The sequence below is a fragment of the Scyliorhinus torazame genome, chromosome 12 (genome assembly GCF_047496885.1).
Source record: "Scyliorhinus torazame isolate Kashiwa2021f chromosome 12, sScyTor2.1, whole genome shotgun sequence".
Taxonomy (NCBI): Eukaryota; Metazoa; Chordata; class Chondrichthyes; order Carcharhiniformes; family Scyliorhinidae; genus Scyliorhinus; species Scyliorhinus torazame.
The window spans coordinates 202,520,858-202,546,415 of NC_092718.1; the positions used below are offsets into that span (position 1 = coordinate 202,520,858).

The window sequence follows — 25,558 nt, forward strand, 5'->3', positions numbered from 1 at the left end:
ACCGGATAATGATCAAGAGTGTGAATTTTGATTTTCTATTCCAGCGAAGGGCATGCCACTTCTGCCACTCTGAAAGAGATCAGTTAATTCAGGACAAACCAAGAACCGACCCATGTAATTGCTGACCTGCCTGGTTTATACAAACCGTTTGTACTCACTGAACCTTGGTAGTCTGGCCCACCCAAAGTCCTTCTTATACTCGCATTTCGTATTTGCTGGTTTGAGTATCTGGAAATTTGAGATCAGTTCATTTAGCACTGCTGCTTCATCGATGGAGAAATCCTAAATCAGGAGACCCAAGCCTGTTCACACCAACAACGTCACATAGATCCAAATTGATGAAAGTGTTAATTCTGGAGGACTGGAGAATAGCTAATGTTGTTCCTTTGTTTAAGAAGGGTAGCAAGGATAATCCAGGAAATTACAAGATGATGAGCCTTATGTCAGTAGTAGGGAAATTATTGGAAAGGAGGGCAGTGTGGTGGCGCAGTGGTTAGCACTGCTGCCTTACGGCGCCGAGGTCCCAGGTTTGATCACGGCTCTGGGTCACTGCCTGTGTGGAGTTTGCACATTCTCCCCATGTTTGCGTGGGTTTCACCCCCACAACCCAAAAGATGTGCAAGGTAGATGGATTGGCCACGCTCAATTGCTCCTTAATTGGAAAAATGAATTGGGTACTCTAAATTTTTTTTTTTAATTTAAAAAATATATTATTGGAAAGGATTCTTCAAGACAGGATTTACTGGGTCACTGGCTGTGTGCAGTCTGCACATTCTCCCCGTATCTGCATGTGTTTCCTCCGGGTGCTCCGGTTTCCTCCCACAGTCCAAAGATGTGCAGGTTAGGTGGATTGGCCATGCTAAATTGCCCCTTTGCTGGGTTATAGGAATTGCTGGGTTACAGGAATAATAATAATAATAATCTTTTTATTGTCACAAGTAGACTTACATTAACACTGCAATGAAGTTACTGTGAAAAGCCCCTAGTCGCCACATTTCAGCACCTGTTTGGGTACACTGAGGGAGAATTCAGAATTCTCAGTTGGTACGGGAATTGAACCCGCGCTGCTGGCGTGGAATCTGCATCACGATCCAGTTGCCTAGCCCACTGAGGTAAACCAGCCCTAATAGGATGGAGGTGTGAGCTTAAGTAGGGTGCTCTTTCCAAGGGCTGGCAGACATGATGGACCGAATGGCCTCCTTCTGCACTGTAAATTCTATGATGCAAAACACCATCCTGACCTGAAAATATAACGTCGTTCCTTCACTGTCACTGGGTCAAACTCTTGGAATTCCCTCCATAATAGCACTGTGGATGTACCTACACCACATGGACTGCAGTTGCTCAGGAAGGAGGCTTGTCACAGATTTGTCACAGGCAATTAGGGATGAGGAACAAATGGTGGTCTTGCCATTGATACTCTCATCCAATGAAAGAAGAAAAGAAAATTAAATATTGGTCCATAACTTCCTAATTCACCTCCCGGCTCTGGGTCACTGTCCGTGTGGAGTTTGCACATTCTCCCAGTGTTTGCATGGATTTCACCCCCACAACCCAAAGGTGTGCAGGGAAGGTGGGTTGGCCATGCCAAATTGCCCCTTGGAAAAAAAAATGAACTGGGTATTATAAATTTATAAAAAAATTAAAAAACACTTCCTAACTCCCCAGCTTTGGATTTGGGGGTCGGCACCCCAAAAATGCACTAGAGAATCCCATCTCCGGAGTTTCCAGGTAAAGGTTTATGTGGCAATTGCCCAAAAGCGCCAACTTCCCCAGGATAATTGGACTGCGCTGTGAGCCATCCGACAAAGCAATTTAAATTGCAAACTTCGCATGGTCCTGTCAGTATTACGCCTATAGTTACTCTGAAAGGGTTAGATCAAATAAAAGCATTTCTAACTTCATCATAACTATTTTAAAGACCCAGACTGTTACCCACACACCGCTGACCCGACCCGACCCGACCTGATCCCTGGCCTGTTATTTTCAACGGGACCTTTAACCTCACCTGCTTTAAAACAGCTAGTGCCATATAAAAGGGGGTGGGTCCTCCTTTGCTTTGTTTCTTGTCGACTCCAATGCTGGACCCAGGGATCTGTTGTGTTGCTTGAACGTCTTCTGCCTTGAGTCAGAAAGGTCGGGCGAGGCAGGCACTCAAGAATTTTAGCGCAGGTAAGTGGGTGAGGAGTGGCAATCTGACGTGATTACCACCCCGAGGAGGTTATGGCCCATTATATGTGGCTCTCGGAGTACATGTCACAATTCTATGTAGCCAGCAGGTAAAAGCTTGGGACACTGCAGAACCATGTATGAGCTACCACAGTGCTGTTTTTGTATGTGTCAGGTCCGTGCTGGTGCCCTCCAAGTCTTGTCGGCGATCTTGGAAGGATCTAAGCAGTTCCTATCTGTCGCAGAAGACACCAATGATCATCGGAGAGCTTTCACACCTTTCTCTGCAACCTTGGCTTCCAGCATTCGGGAGCTTCATAGATGCCTGCTGATCGCTCTAGTAGCGGAATCCTCCCCACAGACACTTACACAGATAATCAAGGTAAATCAAATCTATGCCTTCTACAGCCAGGAGCATTAATTATCTTTCATCACTTGAGTCTCATTTGGAACATTTGGTTTTAAGAAACGCTCTGTGACGTAAAGGCCTGTATTTTACCTGTTGATGTGGGCCGATGTCTGTGTTTTTGTCCAGTATGCAATGGCACTCCAATTATCTGCTCGCATTTTTACATGACAGAACTGTGATATTGGCAATTACACATCCACTTACTTGGCTGTATTTCTTTGGTGTATAATTGATGGTTTACCTCAGTGGTGTTATGCTCACCTCCGAGAAGTGTGGGTTCAAGCCTAACTTCAGGACTTGAGTCCACAATCTCCGATTCAGTGCAATTCTGATGGTGCCAAATTACAGGGGTGCCAACTTTGACTTGAAATGTTTTGCTGAGGCTCTTCTCAATCAGTTTAATGTTTTAATCTCCATTTTTTTTCTATTTTTGAATCAGTGCCTTGCTAATCTGGTAACCAATGTGCCATACAATCGCCTCAAACCAGGACTCCTTACCCGTGTTTGGAACCAGATTAAACCGTACAACCGCCGCAAAGGTTTGTGCACCTCATTTATTTGCATGCTTACCGGTGCTTCTCCAGTGTTGTTTGTGGGCCAAGACAACTAGGAATGATGAGCAGAAGCAGGGACGAAAGGAAGAACTATTGATTATTTGACTTGGGATGTCACAAAGTGCTTTTCAGCCAACGAAATAGTTTTGATGTTTTGGTCACTTTTTTTTTTAAATAATATTTTATTGAAAATTTTTGGTCAACCAACACAGTACATTGTGCATCCTTTACACAACATTGTAACAATACAGATAATAATGACCTTTTTAAATTTAAACAAAAACAACAACAAATAAATAAATATTAAATAACAAAAAATAAAAACTAGCCCTAATTGGCAACTGCCTTGTCTCAGGCCACCCCCCCCCATCCCCCCATCACCACCACCACCCCCCCCCCCCCCCCCCAAGTCCTGGGCCGCTGCTGCTGCCTTCTTTGTTCTCCCCTATCTATCTTTCCGCAAGATATTCGACGAATGGTTGCCACCGCCTAGTAAACCCTTGAGCCGACCCCCTTAGGACGAACTTAATCCGCTCTAACTTTATGAACCCCGCCATATCATTTATCCAGGTCTCCACCCCCGGGGGCTTGGCTTCTTTCCACATTAGCAATATTCTGCGCCGGGCTACTAGGGACGCAAAGGCCAAAACATCGGCCTCTTTCGCCTCCTGCACTCCCGGCTCTTGTGCAACCCCAAATATAGCCAACCCCCAGCTTGGTTCGACCCGGACTCCTACTACTTTCGAAAGCACCTTTGTCACCCCCATCCAAAACCCCTGTAGTGCCGGGCATGACCAAAACATATGGGTATGATTCGCTGGGCTTCTCGAGCACCTCGCACACCTATCCTCCACCCCAAAAAATTTACTGAGCCGTGTTCCAGTCATATGTGCCCTGTGTAATACCTTAAACTGAATCAGGCTTAGCCTGGCGCACGAGGATGACGAGTTTACCCTGTTTAGGGCATCTGCCCACATCCCCTCCTCAATCTCCTCCCCTAGCTCTTCTTCCCATTTCCCTTTTAGTTCGTCCATCATAGTCTCCCCTTCGTCTCTCATTTCCCTATATATATCCGACACCTTACCGTCCCCCACCCATTTCTTTGAGATGACTCTGTCCTGCACCTCTTGTGTCGGGAGCTGCGGGAATTCCCTCACCTGTTGCCTCGCAAAAGCCCTCAATTGCATGTACCTGAATGCATTCCCTTGGGGCAACCCATATTTCTCGGTCAGCGCTCCCAGACTCGCAAACTTCCCATCCACAAATAGATCTTTCAATTGCGTTATACCTGCTCTTTGCCACATTCCATATCCCCCATCCATTCCCCCCGGGGCAAACCTATGGTTGTTTCTTATCGGGGACCCCCCCAGTGCTCCGGTCTTTCCCCTATGTCGTCTCCACTGTCCCCAAATCTTCAGTGTAGCTACCACCACCGGACTCGTGGTATAGTTCCTTGGTGAGAACGGCAATGGGGCTGTCACCATAGCCTGCAGGCTGGTCCCCCTACAGGACGCCCTCTCTAATCTCTTCCACGCCGCTCCTTCCTCCTCTCCCATCCACTTACTCACCATTGAAATATTAGCGGCCCAATAATACTCACTTAGGCTCGGTAGTGCCAGCCCCCCCCTATCCCTACTACGCTGTAAGAATCCCTTCCTCACTCTCGGAGTCTTCCCGGCCCAAACAAAACCCATGATACTCTTTTCTATCCTTTTGAAAAAAGCCTTCGTGATCACCACCGGGAGACACTGAAACACAAAAAGGAATCTCGGGAGGACCACCATCTTAACCGCCTGCACCCTCCCTGCCATTGACAATGCTACCATATCCCATCTCTTGAAATCTTCCTCCATCTGTTCCACCAACCGCGTCAAATTTAGCCTGTGCAATGTGCCCCAATTCTTAGCTATCTGGATCCCCAGGTAACGAAAGTCTCTTGTTACCTTCCTCAAAGGTAGGTCTTCTATTTCTCTACTCTGCTCCCCTGGATGCACCACAAACAGCTCACTCTTCCCCATGTTCAATTTATACCCTGAAAAATCCCCAAACTCCCCAAGTATCCGCATTATTTCTGGCATCCCCTCCGCTGGATCCGCCACATATAGTAGCAGATCATCCGCATATAAAGATACCCGGTGTTCTTCTCCTCCCCTAAGTATTCCCCTCCATCCCTTGGAACCTCTCAGCGCTATCGCCAGGGGCTCAATCGCCAGTGCAAACAGTAATGGGGACAGATGACATCCCTGCCTTGTCCCTCTATGGAGCCGAAAATATGCTGATCCCCGTCCATTCGTGACCACACTCGCCACTGGGGCCCTATACAACAGCTGCACCCATCTAACATACCCCTCTCCGAACCCAAATCTCCTCAACACCTCCCACAGATAATCCCACTCCACTCTATCAAATGCTTTCTCGGCATCCATCGCCACTACTATCTCCGTTTCACCCTCTGGTGGGGCCATCATCATTACTCCTAACAACCTCCGTATGTTCGTGTTCAGCTGTCTCCCCTTCACAAACCCAGTTTGGTCCTCATGAACCACCCCCGGGACACATTCCTCTATTCTCATTGCCATTACCTTGGCCAAGACCTTGGCATCTACATTGAGGAGGGAGATTGGTCTGTAGGACCCGCATTGTAGCGGATCCTTTTCCTTCTTTAAAAGAAGCGATATCGTTGCTTCTGACATAGTCGGGGGCAGTTGTCCCCTTTCCTTTGCCTCGTTGAAGGTCCTCGTCAGTAGCGGGGCGAGCAAGTCCAAATATTTTCTGTAAAATTCAACTGGGAATCCGTCCGGTCCCGGGGCCTTTCCCGTCTGCATGTTCCTAATTCCTTTCACCACTTCTTCTACCGTGATCTGTGCTCCCAATCCTATCCTTTCCTGCTCTTCCACCTTGGGAATTTCCAGCCGATCCAAAAACTCCATCATTCTCTCCCTCCCATCCGGGGGTTGAGCTTCATACAATTTTTTATAAAATGTCTTAAACACTTCATTCACTCTCTCTGCTCCCCGCTCCGTCTCTCCATCTTCGTCTCTCACCCCCCCCTATTTCCCTCGCTGCTCCCCTTTTCCTCAATTGGTGTGCCAGCAATCTGCTCGCCGTCTCTCCATATTCATACTGTACACCCTGCGCCTTCCTCCATTGTGCCTCTGCAGTGCCTGTGGTCAGCAAGTCAAATTCCACATGCAGCCTTTGCCTTTCCCTATACAGTCCCTCCTCCGGTGCTTCCGCATACTGTCTGCCCACCCTCAAAAGTTCTTGCAACAACCATCCCGTTCCTTACTCTCCTGCTTCCCTTTATGTGTCCTTATTGATATCGGCTCCCCCCTATCCACCGCCTTCAACGCCTCCCAGACCACTCCCACCTGAACCTCCCCATTGTCATTGAGTTCCAAGTACTTTTCAATGCATCCCCTCACCCTTAAGCACACCCCCTCATCCGCCATTAGTCCCATGTCCATTCTCCAGGGTGGACGCCCTCTTGTTTCCTCCCCTATCTCCAAGTCTACCCAGTGTGGGGCATGATCCGAAATGGCTATAGCCGTATATTCCGTTCCCCTCACCCTCGGGATCAATGCCCTACCCAACACAAAAAAGTCTATGCGTGAATAGACTTTATGGACATAGGAGAAAAACGAGAACTCCTTACTCCTAGGTCTACTGAATCTCCACGGGTCCACCCCTCCCATCTGCTCCATAAAATCCTTAAGCACCTTGGCTGCTGCCGGCCTCCTACCAGTCCTGGACTTCGACCTATCCAGCCTTGGTTCCAACCCCGTGTTAAAGTCCCCCCCCATTATCAGCTTTCCGGTCTCTAGGTCTGGGATGCGTCCTAGCATTCGGCTCATAAAATTGGCATCGTCCCAATTCGGGGCATACACGTTTACCAACACCACCATCTCTCCCTGTAATTTGCCACTCACCATCACGTATCTGCCCCCGTTATCCGCCACTATAGTCTTTGCCTCGAACATTACCCGCTTCCCCACTAATATAGCCACCCCCCTGTTTTTCGCATCCAGCCCCGAATGGAACACCTGCCCTACCCATCCTTTGCGCAACCTAACCTGATCTATCAGTTTCAGGTGCGTTTCCTGTAACATGACCACATCTGCTTTAAGTTTCTTAAGGTGTGCGAGTACTCGTGCCCTCTTTATCGGCCCGTTAAGCCCCCTCACGTTCCACGTGATCAGCCGAGTTGGGGGGCTTCCCACCCCCCCCCCTTGCCGGTTAGCCATCATCTTTTTCCAGCTTCTCGCCCAGTTCCCACGCGGCTGTATTTCTCCCAGACGGTGCCCCCCCGCCCATCCTTTCCCGTACCCACTCCCCCCTTTCCCCAGCAGCAGCAACCCAGTAATTCCCCCCTCCCCCCCTCCCCCCCCCCCCGCTAGACCCCCCGCTAGCGTAATTACTCCCCCCATGTTGCTCCCAGAAGTCAGCAAACTCTGGCTGACCTCGGCTTCCCCCCGTGATCGCGGCTCGCCCCGTGCGGCGCCCCCTCCTTCCTGCTTCTCTATTCCCGCCATAATTATCATAGCGCGGGAACCAAGCCCGCGCCTCTCACTCGGCCCCGCCTCCCATGGCCAACGCCCCATCTCCTCTCCCTCCCCACCTCCCCCCATCACCACCTGTGGGAGAAAGAAAAGTTACCATACCGCAGGATTAATCATACAATCCCTCTTCGCCCCCCCCCCACTCGTCCCACCACTTTGTCCAAACGTTCATTTTCGTAGTCCAATCATTCCAATTTTTCTTCTACAATAAAAGTCCACGCTTCATCCGCCGTCTCAAAGTAGTGGTGCCTCCCTTGATATGTGACCCACAGTCTTGCCGGTTGCAGCATTCCAAACTTTATCTTTTTTTTGTGAAGTACCGCTTTGGCCCGATTAAAGCTCGCCCTCCTTCTCGCCACCTCCGCACTCCAATCTTGATAGACGCGGATCACCGCGTTCTCCCATTTACTACACCGAGTTTTCTTCGCCCATCTAAGGACCATTTCTCTATCCTTAAAACGGAGAAATCTCACCACTATGGCTCTGGGAGCTTCTCCTGCTCTCGATCCTCGCACCATAACTCGGTATGCTCCCTCCACCTCCAACGGACCCGTCGGGGCCTCCACTCCCATCAACGAGTGCAGCATCGTGCTCACATATGCCCCGACGTCCGCCCCCTCCACACCTTCAGGAAGGCCAAGAATCCTCAAGTTGTTCCTCCTTGCGTTATTTTCCAGTGCCTCCAACCTCTCCACAGATCGTTTCTGGTGTGCCTCCTGTATCTCCGACTTCACCACCAGGCCCTGTATGTCGTTTTCATTCTCTGCTGCTTTCGCCTTCACGACCCGAAGCTCCTGCTCCTGGGTCTTTTGTTCCTCTTTCAGCCCTTCAATCGCCTGTAATATCGGGGCCAACAACTCTTTCTTCATTTCCTTTTTTATCTCCTCCACGCAGCGTTTCAAAAACTCTTGTTGTTCAGGGCCCCATATGAAACTGCCACCTTCCGACGCCATCTTGGTTTCTGCTTGCCTTCCTTGCCGTTGTTCCAAAGGATCCGCTGCAATCCGGCCACTTTCCTCTCCTTTTTCCATCCGTGTCCAGGGGGAACACCCTTCTGGTTTACCGCACGGTGTTTTCAGCCGTTAAAATTGCCGTTGGGGCTCCTATCAAGAGCCCAAAAGTCCGTTTCACAGGGAGCTGCCGAAACGTGCGACTCAGCTGGTCATCGCCGCACCCAGAAGTCTCGTTTTGGTCACTTTTGTGATGTAGGTGGGGCAGTTACGTGTTGCATGGAGAAATGGTAACTTCAAAAGGAGAAGCAGAAAATAGAAAGAGCAAGCAGATCAGGTGAAATTAAAGCAGATCAGGTGAAATTAAAGGGATTATAACTTATGTCTGTGTTTTTCTATATTCCCAGGATGAGTGGGACTTCTTATGATGACTGAAAGGGGAGTTCAGAAGGTTTTATTTAAAAAAAAAAAAAAAAAAAAAAAAATCCTTGAGTATCTGGCTGCTTTATTATGGTAGAAACACCGGGACAATCGGAACACTGGGACACGAACCAATCGTTTCAGACAAAATAAATTAATGTAGACCCTTCCTCCCCTGGCCCAGCAGCACAAATTATCATATGTATTTTTTGCTGGCGTTTTGGGTTTTAGTTATCCTTCTCGCTATCTTCATGTTTTGTATAATTTCCTGGCTGAGTTAATGGGCAGGTGATCTACTTGCAGTCCTCTAGAAATCCCACCCTTTAACTAACTGCTGGAATCCTGTTAGTCATTTTCTATTTTTAATCTCCTTCTCTATCTTTCATACAGTTCATGCCAGCTGCATTTAAGGCAGTGTAATTCTGAAAAGGAGCCTGGAACAGGCATTAGGTTACCATTTACATGTGCAGAGGACATCTTTCAGGAAGGGGCACTGGATATCTCGGGTTCTGCCGAAAAAAAATAATAGTACCCAATTCATTTTTTCCAATTAAGGGGAAATTTAGTGTTGCCAATCCATCTACCTTGCACATCTTTGGGTTGTGGGGGCGAAACCAATGCAAACACGGGGAGAATGTGCAAATTCCACATGGACAGTGATCCAGGGCTGGGATCGAACCTGGGACCTCGGTGCCGTGAGGGAGCAGTGCTAACCGACTGCGCCACCGTGCTGCCCGTCCATGATCTGTGTGAATGACGGAGCGGGCTCGACGGGCTGAATGGCCTACTGCTCCTATGATCCTATGTTATTGAATTTCTAGACCCCTGATTCATGCCACAGTATGAACCTGTGACCCATCTGATCATTCTTCACCGGAATCTAGGCACTTAGGTTGAGCAGCTAATTTGATCGGGGGTGCTTCCCAGTTGCATTTCTCACTTTCCTGCACATTTCGCAGCTCAGGATGCTGATTACAATGTGAACCTTAGCCAATTTCCATGTGTGTCATTTTAGGTCCTTCCTAGTCCAGGGGCAGTAACAGCAAATGTTGAGTCCCCACCACCTGGACTGGTCTATGGAACCGATACAAATCAGCCAGGGTATCTGCTAATTCCCCTGTCCGATGACACCTACAGGGAAGCGCACGTGCCTGGATGTTGGACATAGTCAGGTTTGGCTGAGATTTCCCCTTGTCAAAAGGACAAATATCCAGACTCTCTCAATGTCAGTGACCTCTTACAGGAGGTACCAGAGATTTGAGATGAAACCTGCAGAGTTCCTTTACCTGCTGAACTATGATAGAGCTGGCACGACACAAGTTATCATTTGTATCCCAGACAATTTCAGTTCTAAAATCAGTCATAAGCCTTGATTCTGCCTCTAATTTTGGTAAAGCTGATCAATGTCAGTATTCTTAATCTCGAGCTATTGTGCTTTTTCCTTCTATAAACTTCAGATGTCAATGTGCGTGTGTGCACCCTGACTCTGCTTGGGGCAATCATTTCTGTGCAGGCTCCTCTTCCTGAGGTACAACTGCTCCTGCAGCAGCCCAGCTCCTCGGGCCTCTCGAGCAGCGGCTCGGGGACACCGCACCGCCTCAGCGACACAGACTCCTGGCGGAAACCCCAACAAGCAGGAAACCGTGACGGAGATAAGGAGAACTCGGAAAATCCACAGTTCGAGCTCGGCTGGCTGCTTCAGTTGTGTATTTCCATCATTACCTTGCCAAAACAGGAACCGCATTCAGACAGTGACACCAACACAGGGGCAGCAAATAGCTTGTATGAGCCCTCTCCAGTGCGAGTAGAAGCACTACAGGTGAGGCCTTATCTCTTAGTTTATTGATTACAGGGCTGGCTTGTAAATGAAAAAAATGAAATGAAAATCGCTTATTGTCACAAGTAGGCTTCAAATGAAGTTACTGAGAAAAGCCCCGAGTCGCCACATTCCGACGCCTGTCCGGGGAGGCTGGTACAGGAATTGAACCCGCGCTGCTTGGCCTGCATGGTCTGCTTTAAAAGCCAGCTATTTAACCCTGTACTAAACCAGCCCCTTTTATTTTTAAATCTAAGCACTTTACAATGTTTTTAGCCTTTGCTGGCCTTCTCTTTTCCCCTGCTATAGTCCCTCTGGCCCATTGACTTTCTGAGGAAGGGGCAGACTGAAGATTGCTCCTAATCCTTCACTGGTGCCTCCCCACGGCAGGTCCCAAACTTGAGTTCTCAAAGGATACCTTGGTGCCTCATTCATATTGGAGTCTTGAGGAGGCTGCACTTCAGTCCTCTTTCGAGATTTCTGATTGGGCAAGTCATTTTAGCAACGCTGCTGTTAAAGGTTTGAAAAGCAAACAGTTAATTCCTCAATGTATTTAGTGCCTGCAGACAGCTGTGACAGGTTGTTCACTTGTTGGGAGATGGTGGTGAGGGTGGGATTGGGGATTGTGCCATTCTGTCACTCTGTGGCATATGTTTTATGGAACTGAATGAAGCTGCTCTTATTTATCTGTTCCACAATCAATCCACTTTGTGACTGGAAACAGCTGATTTCAGTCACATGCTTTTTTTTAAGAGAACAACGTTTTTGACACATGTTAAGTCATCTATTGGTAAAACAATTAATAACAACTCTAAATATTTTTTGTGCACAGGAATGGCAGCAGGGCCTAGAATACTTTCATGTAGAGAAGGCACAGCCTTTGCTGTTTCTGCAATGCCATGAAGTGCATTCTGTCCTCTCTCAGGCTCTATTAGTTGGAAATATGAATGGGACTTGACTGCTTTCTTTTTGCTTGTTTGTCCCGTAGGTGTTGGCGCTACTTGTCAAAGGCTACTTCACAATGGCGCAAACCAGCTTGTTGGAGCTGGGAGAAGTTGCTTGTAAATGTATGGAGGAACCAGATCCATCTATTCAGCTACACGGAGCCAGGGTAAGGAGAACACTAAAGCTAGTTTTGCCTATTTTTTTTTTTTCCTGCGTGCTTTTGGTTCTTAACAAGTGAGGGATGATGGAGTTAGGAAGTGGGACGGCTGCCTGGAATTTCCGTAGGGCTTTTCTCAATCTACTGCTGTGATTTTGGCAGAAACTCAACGAAAAATAGCTTTAAAATTAAATGGCCATTGCATTGTTTCTCGTGCGCTTTGCCAATCAGCCACAGAAGATCTGGAAAAACTCAATGAAAATTTAGCATCACTTTCTTTTCAGGAATATTACTGGGTTAAATGTCCCAACAAAACACCTCCACTCCAGGTTTGTATTTCCAACACCAAACCTCTTTGTGGCCTCTTCTCATGAGATTGTCAGATTTCGCAGTTTCGTGCAGTACCCTTGCCAACTGCAAACTGATAGAAAGATGGTCAAATTCTCATTTCAAATGGGGAAGACCGAAAATGGCTTTCACCCCAATAGTTTTTATTGCAGTTCAGCTCCATGTTTTAGTTGTACTTAGATTCCATGGGACAATCCAGACTCAAAATAGGAACCTGCACCTATAGCCTGAATGGAGCTATCCAATTCTCTTGTCCCATTTTCTACCTTCTGTCCGGAGGGGTACACATCCACTCTTTAATGTTAGTACCTCACAGAACGGCCACTGCTTCTGCATGATCCTTGATGGTGACCTTTTTGATCGTGAGGAAGTCACTCATAAATCAGCTCTTGTCTTCACCAGCTATATTCTGCAGTTGGAGATGATGAGGATTCTGTCCACTGCCGGATGTGTTTGTCCCCAGACCAGAGTTCAAGTTGCCAATTGGAATGCTTCCGTTGCAGTTCTGGTTGGGATCAATTAAACACAGATTCACAGTGGAACTTGGTACCTCCCTGGTCTATGTTAGCTTCTCTCTCTCACTCTCACTCTCACTCTCACTCTCACTCTCCTCTCTCCTCTCTTCTCTCTCTGGGTGGTACTTTTATTTGACTTGGGGTATGAATGTAAAACCTGCTGTTAATGTACAAAGTTCCCTCACCAACACCGATTTAAAATTGTGCCTATTTACCGCTGTTAGGAAAGCTAATGTAATTCTACCTCTGGCACCGAATGTGTGTTATGCAACTAAGATGTTCATGTTGTTCTAAAACAGTCCATCGTTTCACATGCCAGGAGCAATAGAGCAGATCTGCTCGTGTTCTATGGAGTTTCTGTCAGCTTGACACGTACATTTGTGCACCAGGCATTGCTGGAATTTAAAAAGAAAAACTTGAAGCCAATGGAGCATTGCAGCGGTGAGAAGGGGTGCAGAATGGGAGGAATTCAGTCCTGATTTGGTCTTAAGAAGATGGGACTGAATCAGCCTGAAACGTGCCTGTTGAAATAGATCTGGACCAGCAGAGAGGTCTCTGGTCTGACGCCTGGTCTGTGCTGCATTGGCTGGGCCAATTATTCTAAAATTGGTCACAGTACCCTGGATTAGTGGAGAGGAAATGGACTAAAATTCTGATTGCAGTGCAGTGACTCCACTCCTGGAAGTGTGCACTGCTGAGGACAGGGTCAAGGCTCATTGTTGAGGATCGCCAATGAAATAATGAAACACTGCAAAGTGACCGCTGCTCGTAAACTGCACCCCAATAAGGGAATCATCATCCTCAGCGCTACAGAAAGAAAATTTGAGAGTAAAAGGACCACACCGGAGAGTCACAATGCGCCCCTGACCTCAAAGTGTGTCCCCGTCTTTTACTCTCTGATCCCGTCTCCTTCGGCCTGTGCATCTCCACCTGCAGAGATAGCCACCTCCAAACATCCAATCCTACCAACGGTTGCCTTGCGGGAACAAATAACTCTGTGATAATCATATTGTGTGCTTCCAGCTGCTGGAGGAGATTGGTTCCGGGATTGTGCAACAACACAAACTGGACTCGCCCACACCCCTCAGTCAAAGAGTACCAGTCAGCCAGGTAGGTTGTTGGTCTTTCTCTAGCCGTTGCTGTTTTGTCATCGGCGGCACAGTGGTTAGCACTGCTGTCTCACAGTGGCGAGGATCCGGGTTCGATCTCGGCCCCGGGTCACTGTCCAAGTGGAGTTTCCACACACTCCCCGTGTCTGCATGGGTGTCACCCCCACAACCCAAAGATGTGCAGGGTAGGTGGGGCTAAATTGCCCCTTAACTGGGGGAAAAAATTGGGTACCTTAAATTTATTTTAAAAATGGATAAGCTGTTCATTTTATACTGCTCATCAAATAGCTGTTGCCTTGGGACAGCATTTTGCTGTGATTCTTTGCTGTGACAATTTAATAGAGAATTGATATAATGGGTAAATTGACACTGGTTAAAATGTATTTTTTCCCATTGATCATTTTTTCTTTATAATATTGCTATCCTTTCCCTGAGTTTTCTGGACTAATTGCTCCTAATTGTACTGACTTCCCTTTAAAGGTGAAAGATCCATGGATCCATGCACCCCCAGATCAGCACATGCTGAATATTATTCATATGATAGCCGTGAAAGGCTATTTGACTGTTCAAGATCCAGTTTCACCTGACTCCCACATAAATGGTCACCTCCGTTCAGTACTCTTCAGGATTGGGAATTCTGGCCAATTTTCCTTTTTCTAAATTGCTCCCGTAGATTACACCATCTCCACAGCTATCTTGGACCAACGGGCTTAGCAACAATCATGGATTGAGCGAAATAGTATTGATCTTTGAGCAGCTCCTGTGAGGTGTGCAAGATTGGCTTGGGATAAGTCTGCCTCTGGTGCTGTCACTCACTGTTAGAGTGGGGCAGTGCTCAGCTGCTGCCTGCTGCTGCTCTCAAGATGGCATGGCTGAAATCGATGTGTGGCAGGGTGGCTAAGAACAAAATGGAGACATTACTATTGAAGAACCTGTATGAAAGAGAAAGCAAAAGAGAACAACAGATTTGGGCCCAAAACAGAAGCTGCATAGCACAACTTACGATCAGAGATACGCGAGGATCAAAACTCTTCATTCAGGTTTTTTTTCCTTCAAGTAAAACAGGGGAGGTGATGGCATAGTGGTATTGTCACTGATCTAGTAATCCAGAGACCCAAGATAATGCTCTGAGGACCTGGGCTCGAATCCCATCACAGCAGATTAATACCACCACGAATTAATAAAATAAACGCTCATTAATTGTGGGGTTTCCAACTCCGCTATTGATCAGATTGTTCAGCACTAGCTTTTCCTGTCCAGAGCCTATGTTGAGATGGGATAATCTCTCCCAATACAGGTCGTGGCTTTTTGGTCCAGGATGTTGAATGGTCCTTTGCCAGGGGGGTTACAGAATGATGAGCATCCTACACTACAGACCAGCACCTGTGATGCAATATCCTCAATTTTACCAGCCGCTTTTAACAGTCTTCCGGTAAGAATGGCTGAGAAACACAGTCGGCTACATTTCCTTCCCTATTGTATTTAATCCTGGGTATGTTGGGATAAAGGCTTTTTTTATATCCACTATTTTAAAAATAAACACATGGAATTTGTATTGTCAACACACCTCTCTAAAATGTAAATTGATATGCAGTAGAGTGACTACTGTTATGGAGATAAATACCTTAGCCATTTTACATAGAGTAAGAGATGAATTAATGTATTAATGTGCATTTGGTGGTGTTGATTGAAGGGAGGATGTTGGTCACGGTATTAGGAGAACTGACTGCTCATCATAAACCTGAACCAGCAGCAGAAACATTGGTTTGCGGTCACCTCTAAAGGATTTATCTGTGACCATGTGGCACTCCCTCAGGCCTTTACTGGAGTACCAGCCCAGATTATAAATTCAAGTCCTGAAAACGGACACAAACAGAAAGTCTCAATTATGAGAGCAAGACTATTCTTTAGCCCAACTGATCCTTCTGCCCTCCCAAAGCAGCAAATATTTTTTTATTTTTAGCTCCAGTAGAAACTAGGCTGGGTGTGCTGCAGGTGGTTTAGATGATTGCACAGTTTCCTCTCGTCTTTGCTCGCGTAACTAAGTTTCAAGTGAAATGGGTGAAGTATGAAAAGCTGCAAACGCAAAGTTATGGAATTTCATGTCTTACTATTTTGGGAAGATTCACACGTGCAAGTTTCCCAGAGCTGCTAATCTGTACTTGGGTGACCAGTAATCACAGATGTGGTAATGTCTATTTCCAGAATGACACAGCAATGATCTGAGAGTATTTTACCCGCCTGTCCTGGTGTGCGGTACAGAGGAACTTGGAGGGATTAAAGAGGGGGAGGGTCTATGACTACAACCATGAGTACTCACAAAGCCCGCAACATCCACCGACAAAATGACTAGCATGGCTACATAGCCAGACAACAGGATGATGTATAAATGAGTACTGTTCAGTTTGCCATTGCAGCATGCACCAGAAAGATACCAATTTTGCACTTGGGCTGTTTACTGTCCAAATTGGCAGCACTGTGTTGGGCACACTGCAATTGGCCACTGTGCCCATACACCAGAGAGGGAGGCTAACAGCTCCCATTCCGGGTCACTATTGGTTTGTACAGAAAACTGCAAGGAGAGAAGACGGGACTTGAGAAGGACCCTGTGATTGAAGAGCGTTTTGGAATTGACTGTCTCGACTCATACATGTGGAACAACCACTTGGGCAAGGTGTTAGAGGGCTATCGGTCTCTTTGAAACTTTACCCCAGCATGACCTAATACTTTTAGGGAAGAGAACATTGGCAAACATACACTGAAATGAGCAGAGAGAATTTCAGTCCTCTGAAAGTAAAATTAATTAGTGAAGAAATGCAAAGCCTTAAAATGATTGCCAGCGTTTGTAACTGTGAGAGCTGTTCAACTGTGAATTTTAACATTGATGTGTTGGAATTGTTTTGTTAGAACGAGAAGCAGATTCTGTGCATAACTATGCTGCTCGGACTCAATCACAGTGAGCATCCCCTGGTCAAGGCAGCTGCCGTACGAGCTCTGGGCGTTTACATCCTCTTCCCCTCACTCCGACAGGTCAGTATACCTTGCAGTTACACAGTTAGATGCACAGTCTGCAATTCTACCCACAGAGAATTCTTCTTAAAAGGTGATAGATTGTGTGCCCATGTGGTACCACACAATGTAAAATCAACTCTGTTTGCTGCTATTGATGCTTCGCATGAACTGGTGTACAGGCATGAACTGGTGTACAGGCATGAGCCCGAGAAGGAAATCTGCAAATGCTCATGAGGTATTGCGATGCTCTTGTTAATAACTGCATGGATGAAGGCGTGGAGGAAGGGGGCAGGGAGAGACTGCTGCTTTTGGGGGGGGGGGGAGAAAGAGAGACTGCTGCTTGTGGAACGTCAGGAAAAGGGGAGGAAAAGTAAGGGCAGAGAGATTTAATTTAAAAAAAAAAAGCCTGGGTACCTGAAAAATAAACAGAAATGATGTGGGCCAGGAGCATTGCAATAATTCTACTCAAAATACCTGCTAATATATGGTCATTTGTGATCAACATCAAAGCTGGGACTAATAATAGATTTCTGCTCTGTATTCCCTGCAAGTTGTGCATTTCACATTCCTCGCAGCACATGTTGGCTAGATTTTAAAATGTGTTCAGTATGAAATTGTCAGTATTCCTGACACACGCATGTAGATATTGTAATGGAAATTAATGTGAGCTACACTTGCCCTTTGAAAGCATGGATACCGCTTACAATTTTTCTTGTTCATAAATATTGTTAACTATGTAAGTTATAGCCTGGTAAATTTTCCACATTTGATCTCACTCTTGCTCCTGTATAATGCAGTTTATATTGTGACCTGTTCTGCTGGGTACAGCACTTTTATCAAAGCAAAATTAAATCAATAACCTGTACACTTGACTGCAATGTCCTTGGCCTCTGAATTTATCTTTGATCCATATAAGCTTTAATGAGACTCTCACTGTAGTTTGTCTCATTATAATTCCTCCTCCCTATTCTTGTTGAAGTCTTGCCTGTGGCCCCTTCTGTCCAGCATTAATCCTTTCTTTGGAAACTGATTGGTGGGCAAAAGCTCTATTGCACATGGCTGCCCTTGGTAGGTGTGGTTGTGGTCTGTGCAGTATCGCACAAGGTTGCAGCAATGCATTTTGAATAACTTGAGCTGAAAGTTTGCTGTCAGAAGTGATTAGAGGGAACAAATGGTGCAGTAGGTTAAGCACTATCCTTTTACTTTTGTGTTGTTGGTTTGGATGAGATAAAAGTCTTCCCTGTCTACAGGAAATGAGTTTGGGCATCCTAAATGCAATTCCCAGTAGTTTTGAGGTTGATAGCAAATAAAGAAAATAACTTGCATTTATATAGCACCAATTGTACACAGTTATAAACAACTACGAAACAGAACATCCGGAGGTCTTGTTCATTGTGGCCGGGGACTTCAACAAGGCCAACCTCGAGTGTACTGCCAAAATTCCACCAGCACATCTCCTGTCCCACTAGGGACGACAACACTCTTGACCCACCAGCGACGACAACACTCTTTTTTTTTTTTTAAATAATATTTTATTGAAAATTTTTGGTCAACCAACACAGTACATTGTGCATCCTTTACACAACATTGTAACAATACAGATAATAATGACCTTTTTTAAATTTAAACAAAAACAACAACAAATAAATAAATATTAAATAACAAAAAATAAAAACTAGCCCTAATTGGCAACTGCCTTGTCTCAGGCCACACCCCCCCCCATCCCCCCCCCCCCCCAAGTCCTGGGCCGCTGCTGCTGCCTTCTTTGTTCTCCCCTATCTATCTTTCCGCAAGATATTCGACGAACGGTTGCCACCGCCTAGTAAACCCTTGAGCCGACCCCCTTAGGACGAACTTAATCCGCTCTAACTTTATGAACCCCGCCATATCATTTATCCAGGTCTCCACCCCCGGGGGCTTGGCTTCTTTCCACATTAGCAATATTCTGCGCCGGGCTACTAGGGACGCAAAGGCCAAAACATCGGCCTCTTTCGCCTCCTGCACTCCCGGCTCTTGTGCAACCCCAAATATAGCCAACCCCCAGCTTGGTTCGACCCGGACTCCTACTACTTTCGAAAGCACCTTTGTCACCCCCATCCAAAACCCCTGTAGTGCCGGGCATGACCAAAACATATGGGTATGATTCGCTGGGCTTCTCGAGCACCTCGCACACCTATCCTCCACCCCAAAAAATTTACTGAGCCGTGTTCCAGTCATATGTGCCCTGTGTAATACCTTAAACTGAATCAGGCTTAGCCTGGCGCACGAGGACGACGAGTTTACCCTGTTTAGGGCATCTGCCCACATCCCCTCCTCAATCTCCTCCCCTAGCTCTTCTTCCCATTTCCCTTTTAGTTCGTCCATCATAGTCTCCCCTTCGTCTCTCATTTCCCTATATATATCCGACACCTTACCGTCCCCCACCCATTTCTTTGAGATGACTCTGTCCTGCACCTCTTGTGTCGGGAGCTGCGGGAATTCCCTCACCTGCTGCCTCGCAAAAGCCCTCAATTGCATGTACCTGAATGCATTCCCTTGGGGCAACCCATATTTCTCGGTCAGCGCTCCCAGACTCGCAAACTTCCCATCCACAAATAGATCTTTCAATTGCGTTATACCTGCTCTTTGCCACATTCCATATCCCCCATCCATTCCCCCTGGGGCAAACCTATGGTTGTTTCTTATCGGGGACCCCCCCAGTGCTCCGGTCTTTCCCCTATGTCGTCTCCACTGTCCCCAAATCTTCAGTGTAGCTACCACCACCGGACTCGTGATATAGTTCCTTGGTGAGAACGGCAATGGGGCTGTCACCATAGCCTGCAGGCTGGTCCCCCTACAGGACGCCCTCTCTAATCTCTTCCACGCCGCTCCTTCCTCCTCTCCCATCCACTTACTCACCATTGAAATATTAGCGGCCCAATAATACTCACTTAGGCTCGGTAGTGCCAGCCCCCCCCTATCCCTACTACGCTGTAAGAATCCCTTCCTCACTCTCGGAGTCTTCCCGGCCCAAACAAAACCCATGATACTCTTTTCTATCCTTTTGAAAAAAGCCTTCGTGATCACCACCGGGAGACACTGAAACACAAAAAGGAATCTCGGGAGGACCACCATCTTAACTGCCTGCACCCTCCCTGCCATTGACAATGCTACCATATCCCATCTCTTGAAATCTTCCTCCATCTGTTCCACCAACCGCGTCAAATTTAGCCTGTGCAATGTGCCCCAATTCTTAGCTATCTGGATCCCCAGGTAACGAAAGTCTCTTGTTACCTTCCTCAACGGTAGGTCTTCTATTTCTCTACTCTGCTCCCCTGGATGCACCACAAACAGCTCACTCTTTCCCATGTTCAATTTATACCCTGAAAAATCCCCAAACTCCCCAAGTATCCGCATTATTTCTGGCATCCCCTCCGCTGGATCCGCCACATATAGTAGCAGATCATCCGCATATAAAGATACCCGATGTTCTTCTCCTCCCCTAAGTATTCCCCTCCATCCCTTGGAACCTCTCAGCGCTATCGCCAGGGGCTCAATCGCCAGTGCAAACAGTAATGGGGACAGAGGACATCCCTGCCTTGTCCCTCTATGGAGCCGAAAATATGCCGATCCCCGTCCATTCGTGACCACACTCGCCACTGGGGCCCTATACAACAGCTGCACCCATCTAACATACCCCTCTCCGAACCCAAATCTCCTCAACACCTCCCACAGATAATCCCACTCCACTCTATCAAATGCTTTCTCGGCATCCATCGCCACTACTATCTCCGTTTCACCCTCTGGTGGGGCCATCATCATTACCCCTAACAACCTCCGTATGTTCGTGTTCAGCTGTCTCCCCTTCACAAACCCAGTTTGGTCCTCATGAACCACCCCCGGGACACATTCCTCTATTCTCATTGCCATTACCTTGGCCAAGACCTTGGCATCTACATTGAGGAGGGAGATTGGTCTGTAGGACCCGCATTGTAGCGGATCCTTTTCCTTCTTTAAAAGAAGCGATAGACGACAACACTCTTGACCACTGCTACTCAAAAATCAAGGGCGCCTACCGTTCCATCCCCCAGCCGCACTTTGGGAAATCAGACCATAAGACGGTGCTCCTTCTCCCGGCATACAATCAGAAACTTAAGCGGGAGAATCCAGCTAAGAAGGTCGTGCAGTGCTGGTCCGAGGAAACCGAAGAGCTCTTATGTGACTGCTTAGAGACAGTGGACTGGTCCATATTGAAGACCTCAGCGACCAACTTAAATGAGTATGCCACCACCGTCACAGACATCATCAGCAAATGTGTGGACGACTGCGTGCCAAAGAAAGCAGTACGTACGTTCCCCAACCGGAAACCATGGCTCAATCACGAGATTGACTCCCTACTGAAGGACAGATCTGAGGCGTTCAAGTCAGACGACCCTGACCAATACAAGAAATCCAGGTACGACCTCCGCAAAGCCATCCGTGATGCCAAGAGAGAATATCAAACCAAGCTAGAGTCACAGACAGACTCTCGGCGATTGTGGCAAGGACTAAACAACATAACGGGCTACAAAGCGAAGCCGAGCAGTATCTCCAGCAGCAGCGCATCCCTCCCCGATGAACTCAATGCATTCTATGCTCGGTTCGAGCAGGTAACCAACAATCCGCTGTTGAGTGCCCCAGCAGCCCATAACTCACCCATACCCACCATCACAGCTTCCATAGTCAGATCGGCCTTCCTGAAAGTGAACCCTCGGAAGGCGATGGGCCCGGATGGGATCCCTGGTCGTGCACTCAGAGCCTGCGTGGACCAGCTGGCAGAGGTATTCGCAGACATCTTTAACCTGTCCCTACTCCACTCCGAGGTCCCCACCAGCTTCAAGAAGACCACCATTATACCTGTGCCAAAGAAGAATCGGGCAACGTGCCTCAATGACTACCGTCCGGTGGCCCTGACTTCAGTCATAATGAAATGCTTCGAGAGGTTGATCATGAAGCCCATCACCTCCATACTCCCAGAACACCTTGATCCACTGCAATTCGCATACTGTCGCAACTGGTCCACAGCAGATGCCATTTCCCTGGCCCTACACTCCTCCCTAGAACATCTCGACAACAAGGACTCCGACATCAGACTCTTATTTATTGGCTACAGCTCCGCCTTCAACACCATAATCCCAGCCAAGGTCATATCAAAGCTCCAAAACCTAGGACTTGGCTCCCCACTCTGCAACTGGATCCTCGATTTTCAGACCACAATCAGTAAGAATGAACAACAACACCTCCTCCACAGTAGTCCTCAATACCGGGGCCCACAAGGCTGCGTACTTAGCCCCCTACTCTAGTCCCTGTACACACACGACTGCGTAGCAAAATTTGGTTCCAACTCCATCTACAAGTTTGCTGACGATACGACCATAGTGGGCTGGATTTCGAATAACGACGAGTCAGAATACAGGAGGGAGATAGAGAACCTAGTGGAGTGGTGCAGCGACAACAATCTCTCCCTCAATGCCAGCAAACCTAAAGAGCTGGTCATTGCTTTCAGGAAGCAAAGTACTGTACACACCCCTGTCAGCATCAACGGGGCCGAGGTGGAGATGGTTAGCAGTTTCAAATTCCTAGGGGTGCACATCTCCAAAAATCTGTCCTGGTCCACCCATGTAGACTGTACCACCAAGAAAGCACAACTGCGTCTATACTTCCTCAGGAAACTAAGGAAATTCGGCATGTCCACATTAACCCTCACCAACTTTTACAGATGCACCATAGAAAGCATCCTATCGGGCTGCATCACAGCCTGGTATGGCATCTGCTCGGCCCAGGACCGCAAGAAACTTCAGAGTCGTGAACACAGCCCAGTCCATCTCACAAACCTGCCACCCATCCATTGACTCCATTTACACCTCCTGCTGCCTGGGGAAAGCGGGCAGCATAACCAAAGACCCCTCCCACCCGGCTTACTCACTCTTCCAACTTTTTCCATCGGGCAGGAGATACAAAAGTCTGAGAACACGCACGAACAGACTCAAAAACAGCTTCTTCCCCGCTGTTACCAGACTGCTAAATGACCCTCTTATGGACTGACCTCATTAACACTACACCCTGTATGCTTCATCCGATGCCGGTGCTTATGTAGTTACATTGTATACCTTGTGTTGCCCTATTATGTATTTTCTTTTCTTCCCTTTTCTTCCCATGTACTTAATGATCTGTTGAGCTGCTCGCAGAAAAATACTTTTCACTGTACCTCGGTACACGTGACAATAAACAAATCCAATCCAATCCACGATCTCAGAACACCGCAACGCGTGTTACAGCCAATGAAGCACTTTGAAGTGTAGTGACAGTCGGAGGAAATGCAGCAAGTCTATTTATGCACAGCAAGCTCCCACAATGGGACTGTGCTAATGACCAGGTAACCTGTTTTAGTCTTGTTGGTTGAGGGGTAAGTATTGGCCAGGATATCGGGGAGAATCCTGTAGCTCTTCAGAATAGTGCTGAGAGATCTTTTACCCCCATTTGAAAGGAAAGATGGAGCCTCTGTTTAACACCTCATCCAAAAGACAGGTTTTCCAACGGTGCAGCACTCCCTCAGTACTGTCCTGGAGCATCAACCTAAATTTTGTGCACATGGGATTTGAACCCACAACCTTCTGACTCCGAAGAGCAAGTCCGCCTGGCTATTACCCTGTATCTGTCTACTCACAGACACAAATTGATATGCAATGGCAGTCTCACTAACAGTAGAAACAAAACTAGTTTGTAAAATTTGCACTGGCATGCTTTCTGAGTTTGGAAATATGGCAGCCAAGAGGAACCCCTCTCTGAAAATTCAATAATGCAGTGGATTCTTCCTTAAAATAAAATAGTTGCATTTTGAATTATATGGGATTTATTAGCTGGTGTTTCCTCCAGATTTGCTTAAAGGAGCACTGAACGTTTACTTTTTTTCTTCATGTAACAGGATGTGATGTTTGTGGCTGACACTGCGAATGCCATCCTGACTTCGTTGGATGACAAGTCCCTAAACGTCCGTACCAAAGCAGCCTGGTCACTGGGCAATCTCACAGATACCTTAATTGCGAACATGTATGTATCTGCTGTTCCCTTCGGTAACCGCACCAAGCTGGCATGACTTGCTGAGATTTGTTGATGAGCCAAAAGTAAGGCAGTGTGAGGAGCTGCCAGTAGATAGCGGCAATAACTTTATCTTAGCGCCTTTGACATAATGAAACTTCCCAAGGTGCTTTTCAGGGACATTAACAAAATATGATGCCAAGGCATGCAAGGAGATATTAGGCCAGAAGATTGACATTTTGGTCAAAGAGTTGGGTTTTAAAGGAGGGAAGTGCGATAGAGAGGTGGAGAGATGTTGGGAGGGTATTGCCGAGATTAGGGCCTAGGTGACTGAAGAAGCAGCCATCAATGATAGAGTGATTAAAAGGTGCCATGCAATGGATGTGAGTTATTTCCAATGATGCCCTATCAGTGAGTACTGTATTGCTGTCCTGTGAAGTTAAGAAAAACCGGAGACCCTGGGATGGAGAGTGAAACCTTCAGGTACCTTGTTGGTGGATAATGGGTATTTGTGGATAATCGGGACTTGCCAGAATTAGGTCATCCATGTAGGATCCAGTAATACCCTAGATGTGGAAATTATACAAATATATAATACAATTAATAAAAAATAGTTTTATTTGCCAGAGAAAGGAGATTAAAATGCAGAGAGCAAAACGAGCAGTGAAGTGAGGCTACAACTTCTGCAAGGCTTTGAGTTGGCGGATATCGAATAGACGGATATTTAAGGCTTTGGCCTATTGGTCAATGATTTACTTGTGTTACCTTTCACCCTCTCAGGGAGTCACTGGGCCTAGGCTTCCAGGAGGAGTTCTCGGATGTTCTGCTACTTAAGATGTTGAAATCAGCTACACATGCGTCCAATGATAAAGACAAGGTGAGGGTCTGATCCATAATAGCATTCCATTTGTCTTGTGTTCACACTCTCTCTTTATCAAATTCTACCTCTCCCTCTGCTTCTTCCTTTCTCTGTTTCTCCAGCTGTCTGTCGCACGAAAATCTAGTGTATAGTGTGCCCTTCCTGTAAGTCCCTTGCTTACTTTCACCATTGCGCTCTCGATATCATCCTGATTATTATAAAGCAGCACTATCTCCAATTCACCATGGTCCGTGCCATGGGAAATCAGTCAGTGATATGGTAAAATTGATTATTGGGGGTGTTCATGGGTTACATCCTTACAGTACCTTGTCGTAGATGCAAAGTAATCTTAGGGGCTGTTTAGCACAGGGCTAAATCGCTGGCTTTGAAAGCAGACCAAGGCAGGCCAGCAGCGCGGTTCAATTCCCGTAACAGCCTTCCCGAACAGGCGCCGGAATGTGGCGACTAGGGGCTTTTCACAGTAACTTCATTTGAAGCCTACTTGTGACAATAAGCGATTTTCATTTCATTTTTCATTCAAATGCTGTATGATTCTCATCTGCTGCCTGAAACTAACAAGCACGTTACGTAGCATGGTGGTTAGCACTATGGCTTCACAGCGCCAGGGTCCCAGGTTCAATTCCCGGCTTGGGTCACTGTCTGTGCCGAGTCTGCACGTT

General features: G+C 47.1%; 2 protein-coding genes across 8 annotated transcripts in view; both read left to right on the forward strand.

Moving 5' to 3' along the window:
• Positions 1-25,558, forward strand: part of cuedc1b (CUE domain containing 1b) — a 403,376-nt gene that overhangs the window by 82,124 nt on the left and 295,694 nt on the right. The window lies entirely within an intron of this gene.
• Positions 1-25,558, forward strand: part of LOC140386882 (HEAT repeat-containing protein 6-like) — a 60,890-nt gene that overhangs the window by 23,280 nt on the left and 12,052 nt on the right. For 3 of the 4 annotated variants that reach the window (XM_072469711.1, XM_072469706.1, XM_072469707.1), the window contains exons 9-17: positions 2,345-2,551; positions 3,018-3,117; positions 10,519-10,880; positions 11,866-11,988; positions 13,866-13,952; positions 15,249-15,383; positions 16,859-16,981; positions 23,907-24,031; positions 24,800-24,896. In XM_072469711.1, coding sequence (XP_072325812.1) covers positions 2,345-2,551; positions 3,018-3,117; positions 10,519-10,880; positions 11,866-11,988; positions 13,866-13,952; positions 15,249-15,383; positions 16,859-16,981; positions 23,907-24,031; positions 24,800-24,896 — 1,359 coding nt within the window. The remainder of the gene's footprint in view (positions 1-2,344; positions 2,552-3,017; positions 3,118-10,518; positions 10,881-11,865; positions 11,989-13,865; positions 13,953-15,248; positions 15,384-16,858; positions 16,982-23,906; positions 24,032-24,799; positions 24,897-25,558) is intronic. The other variant, XM_072469708.1, reaches the window with a different exon arrangement.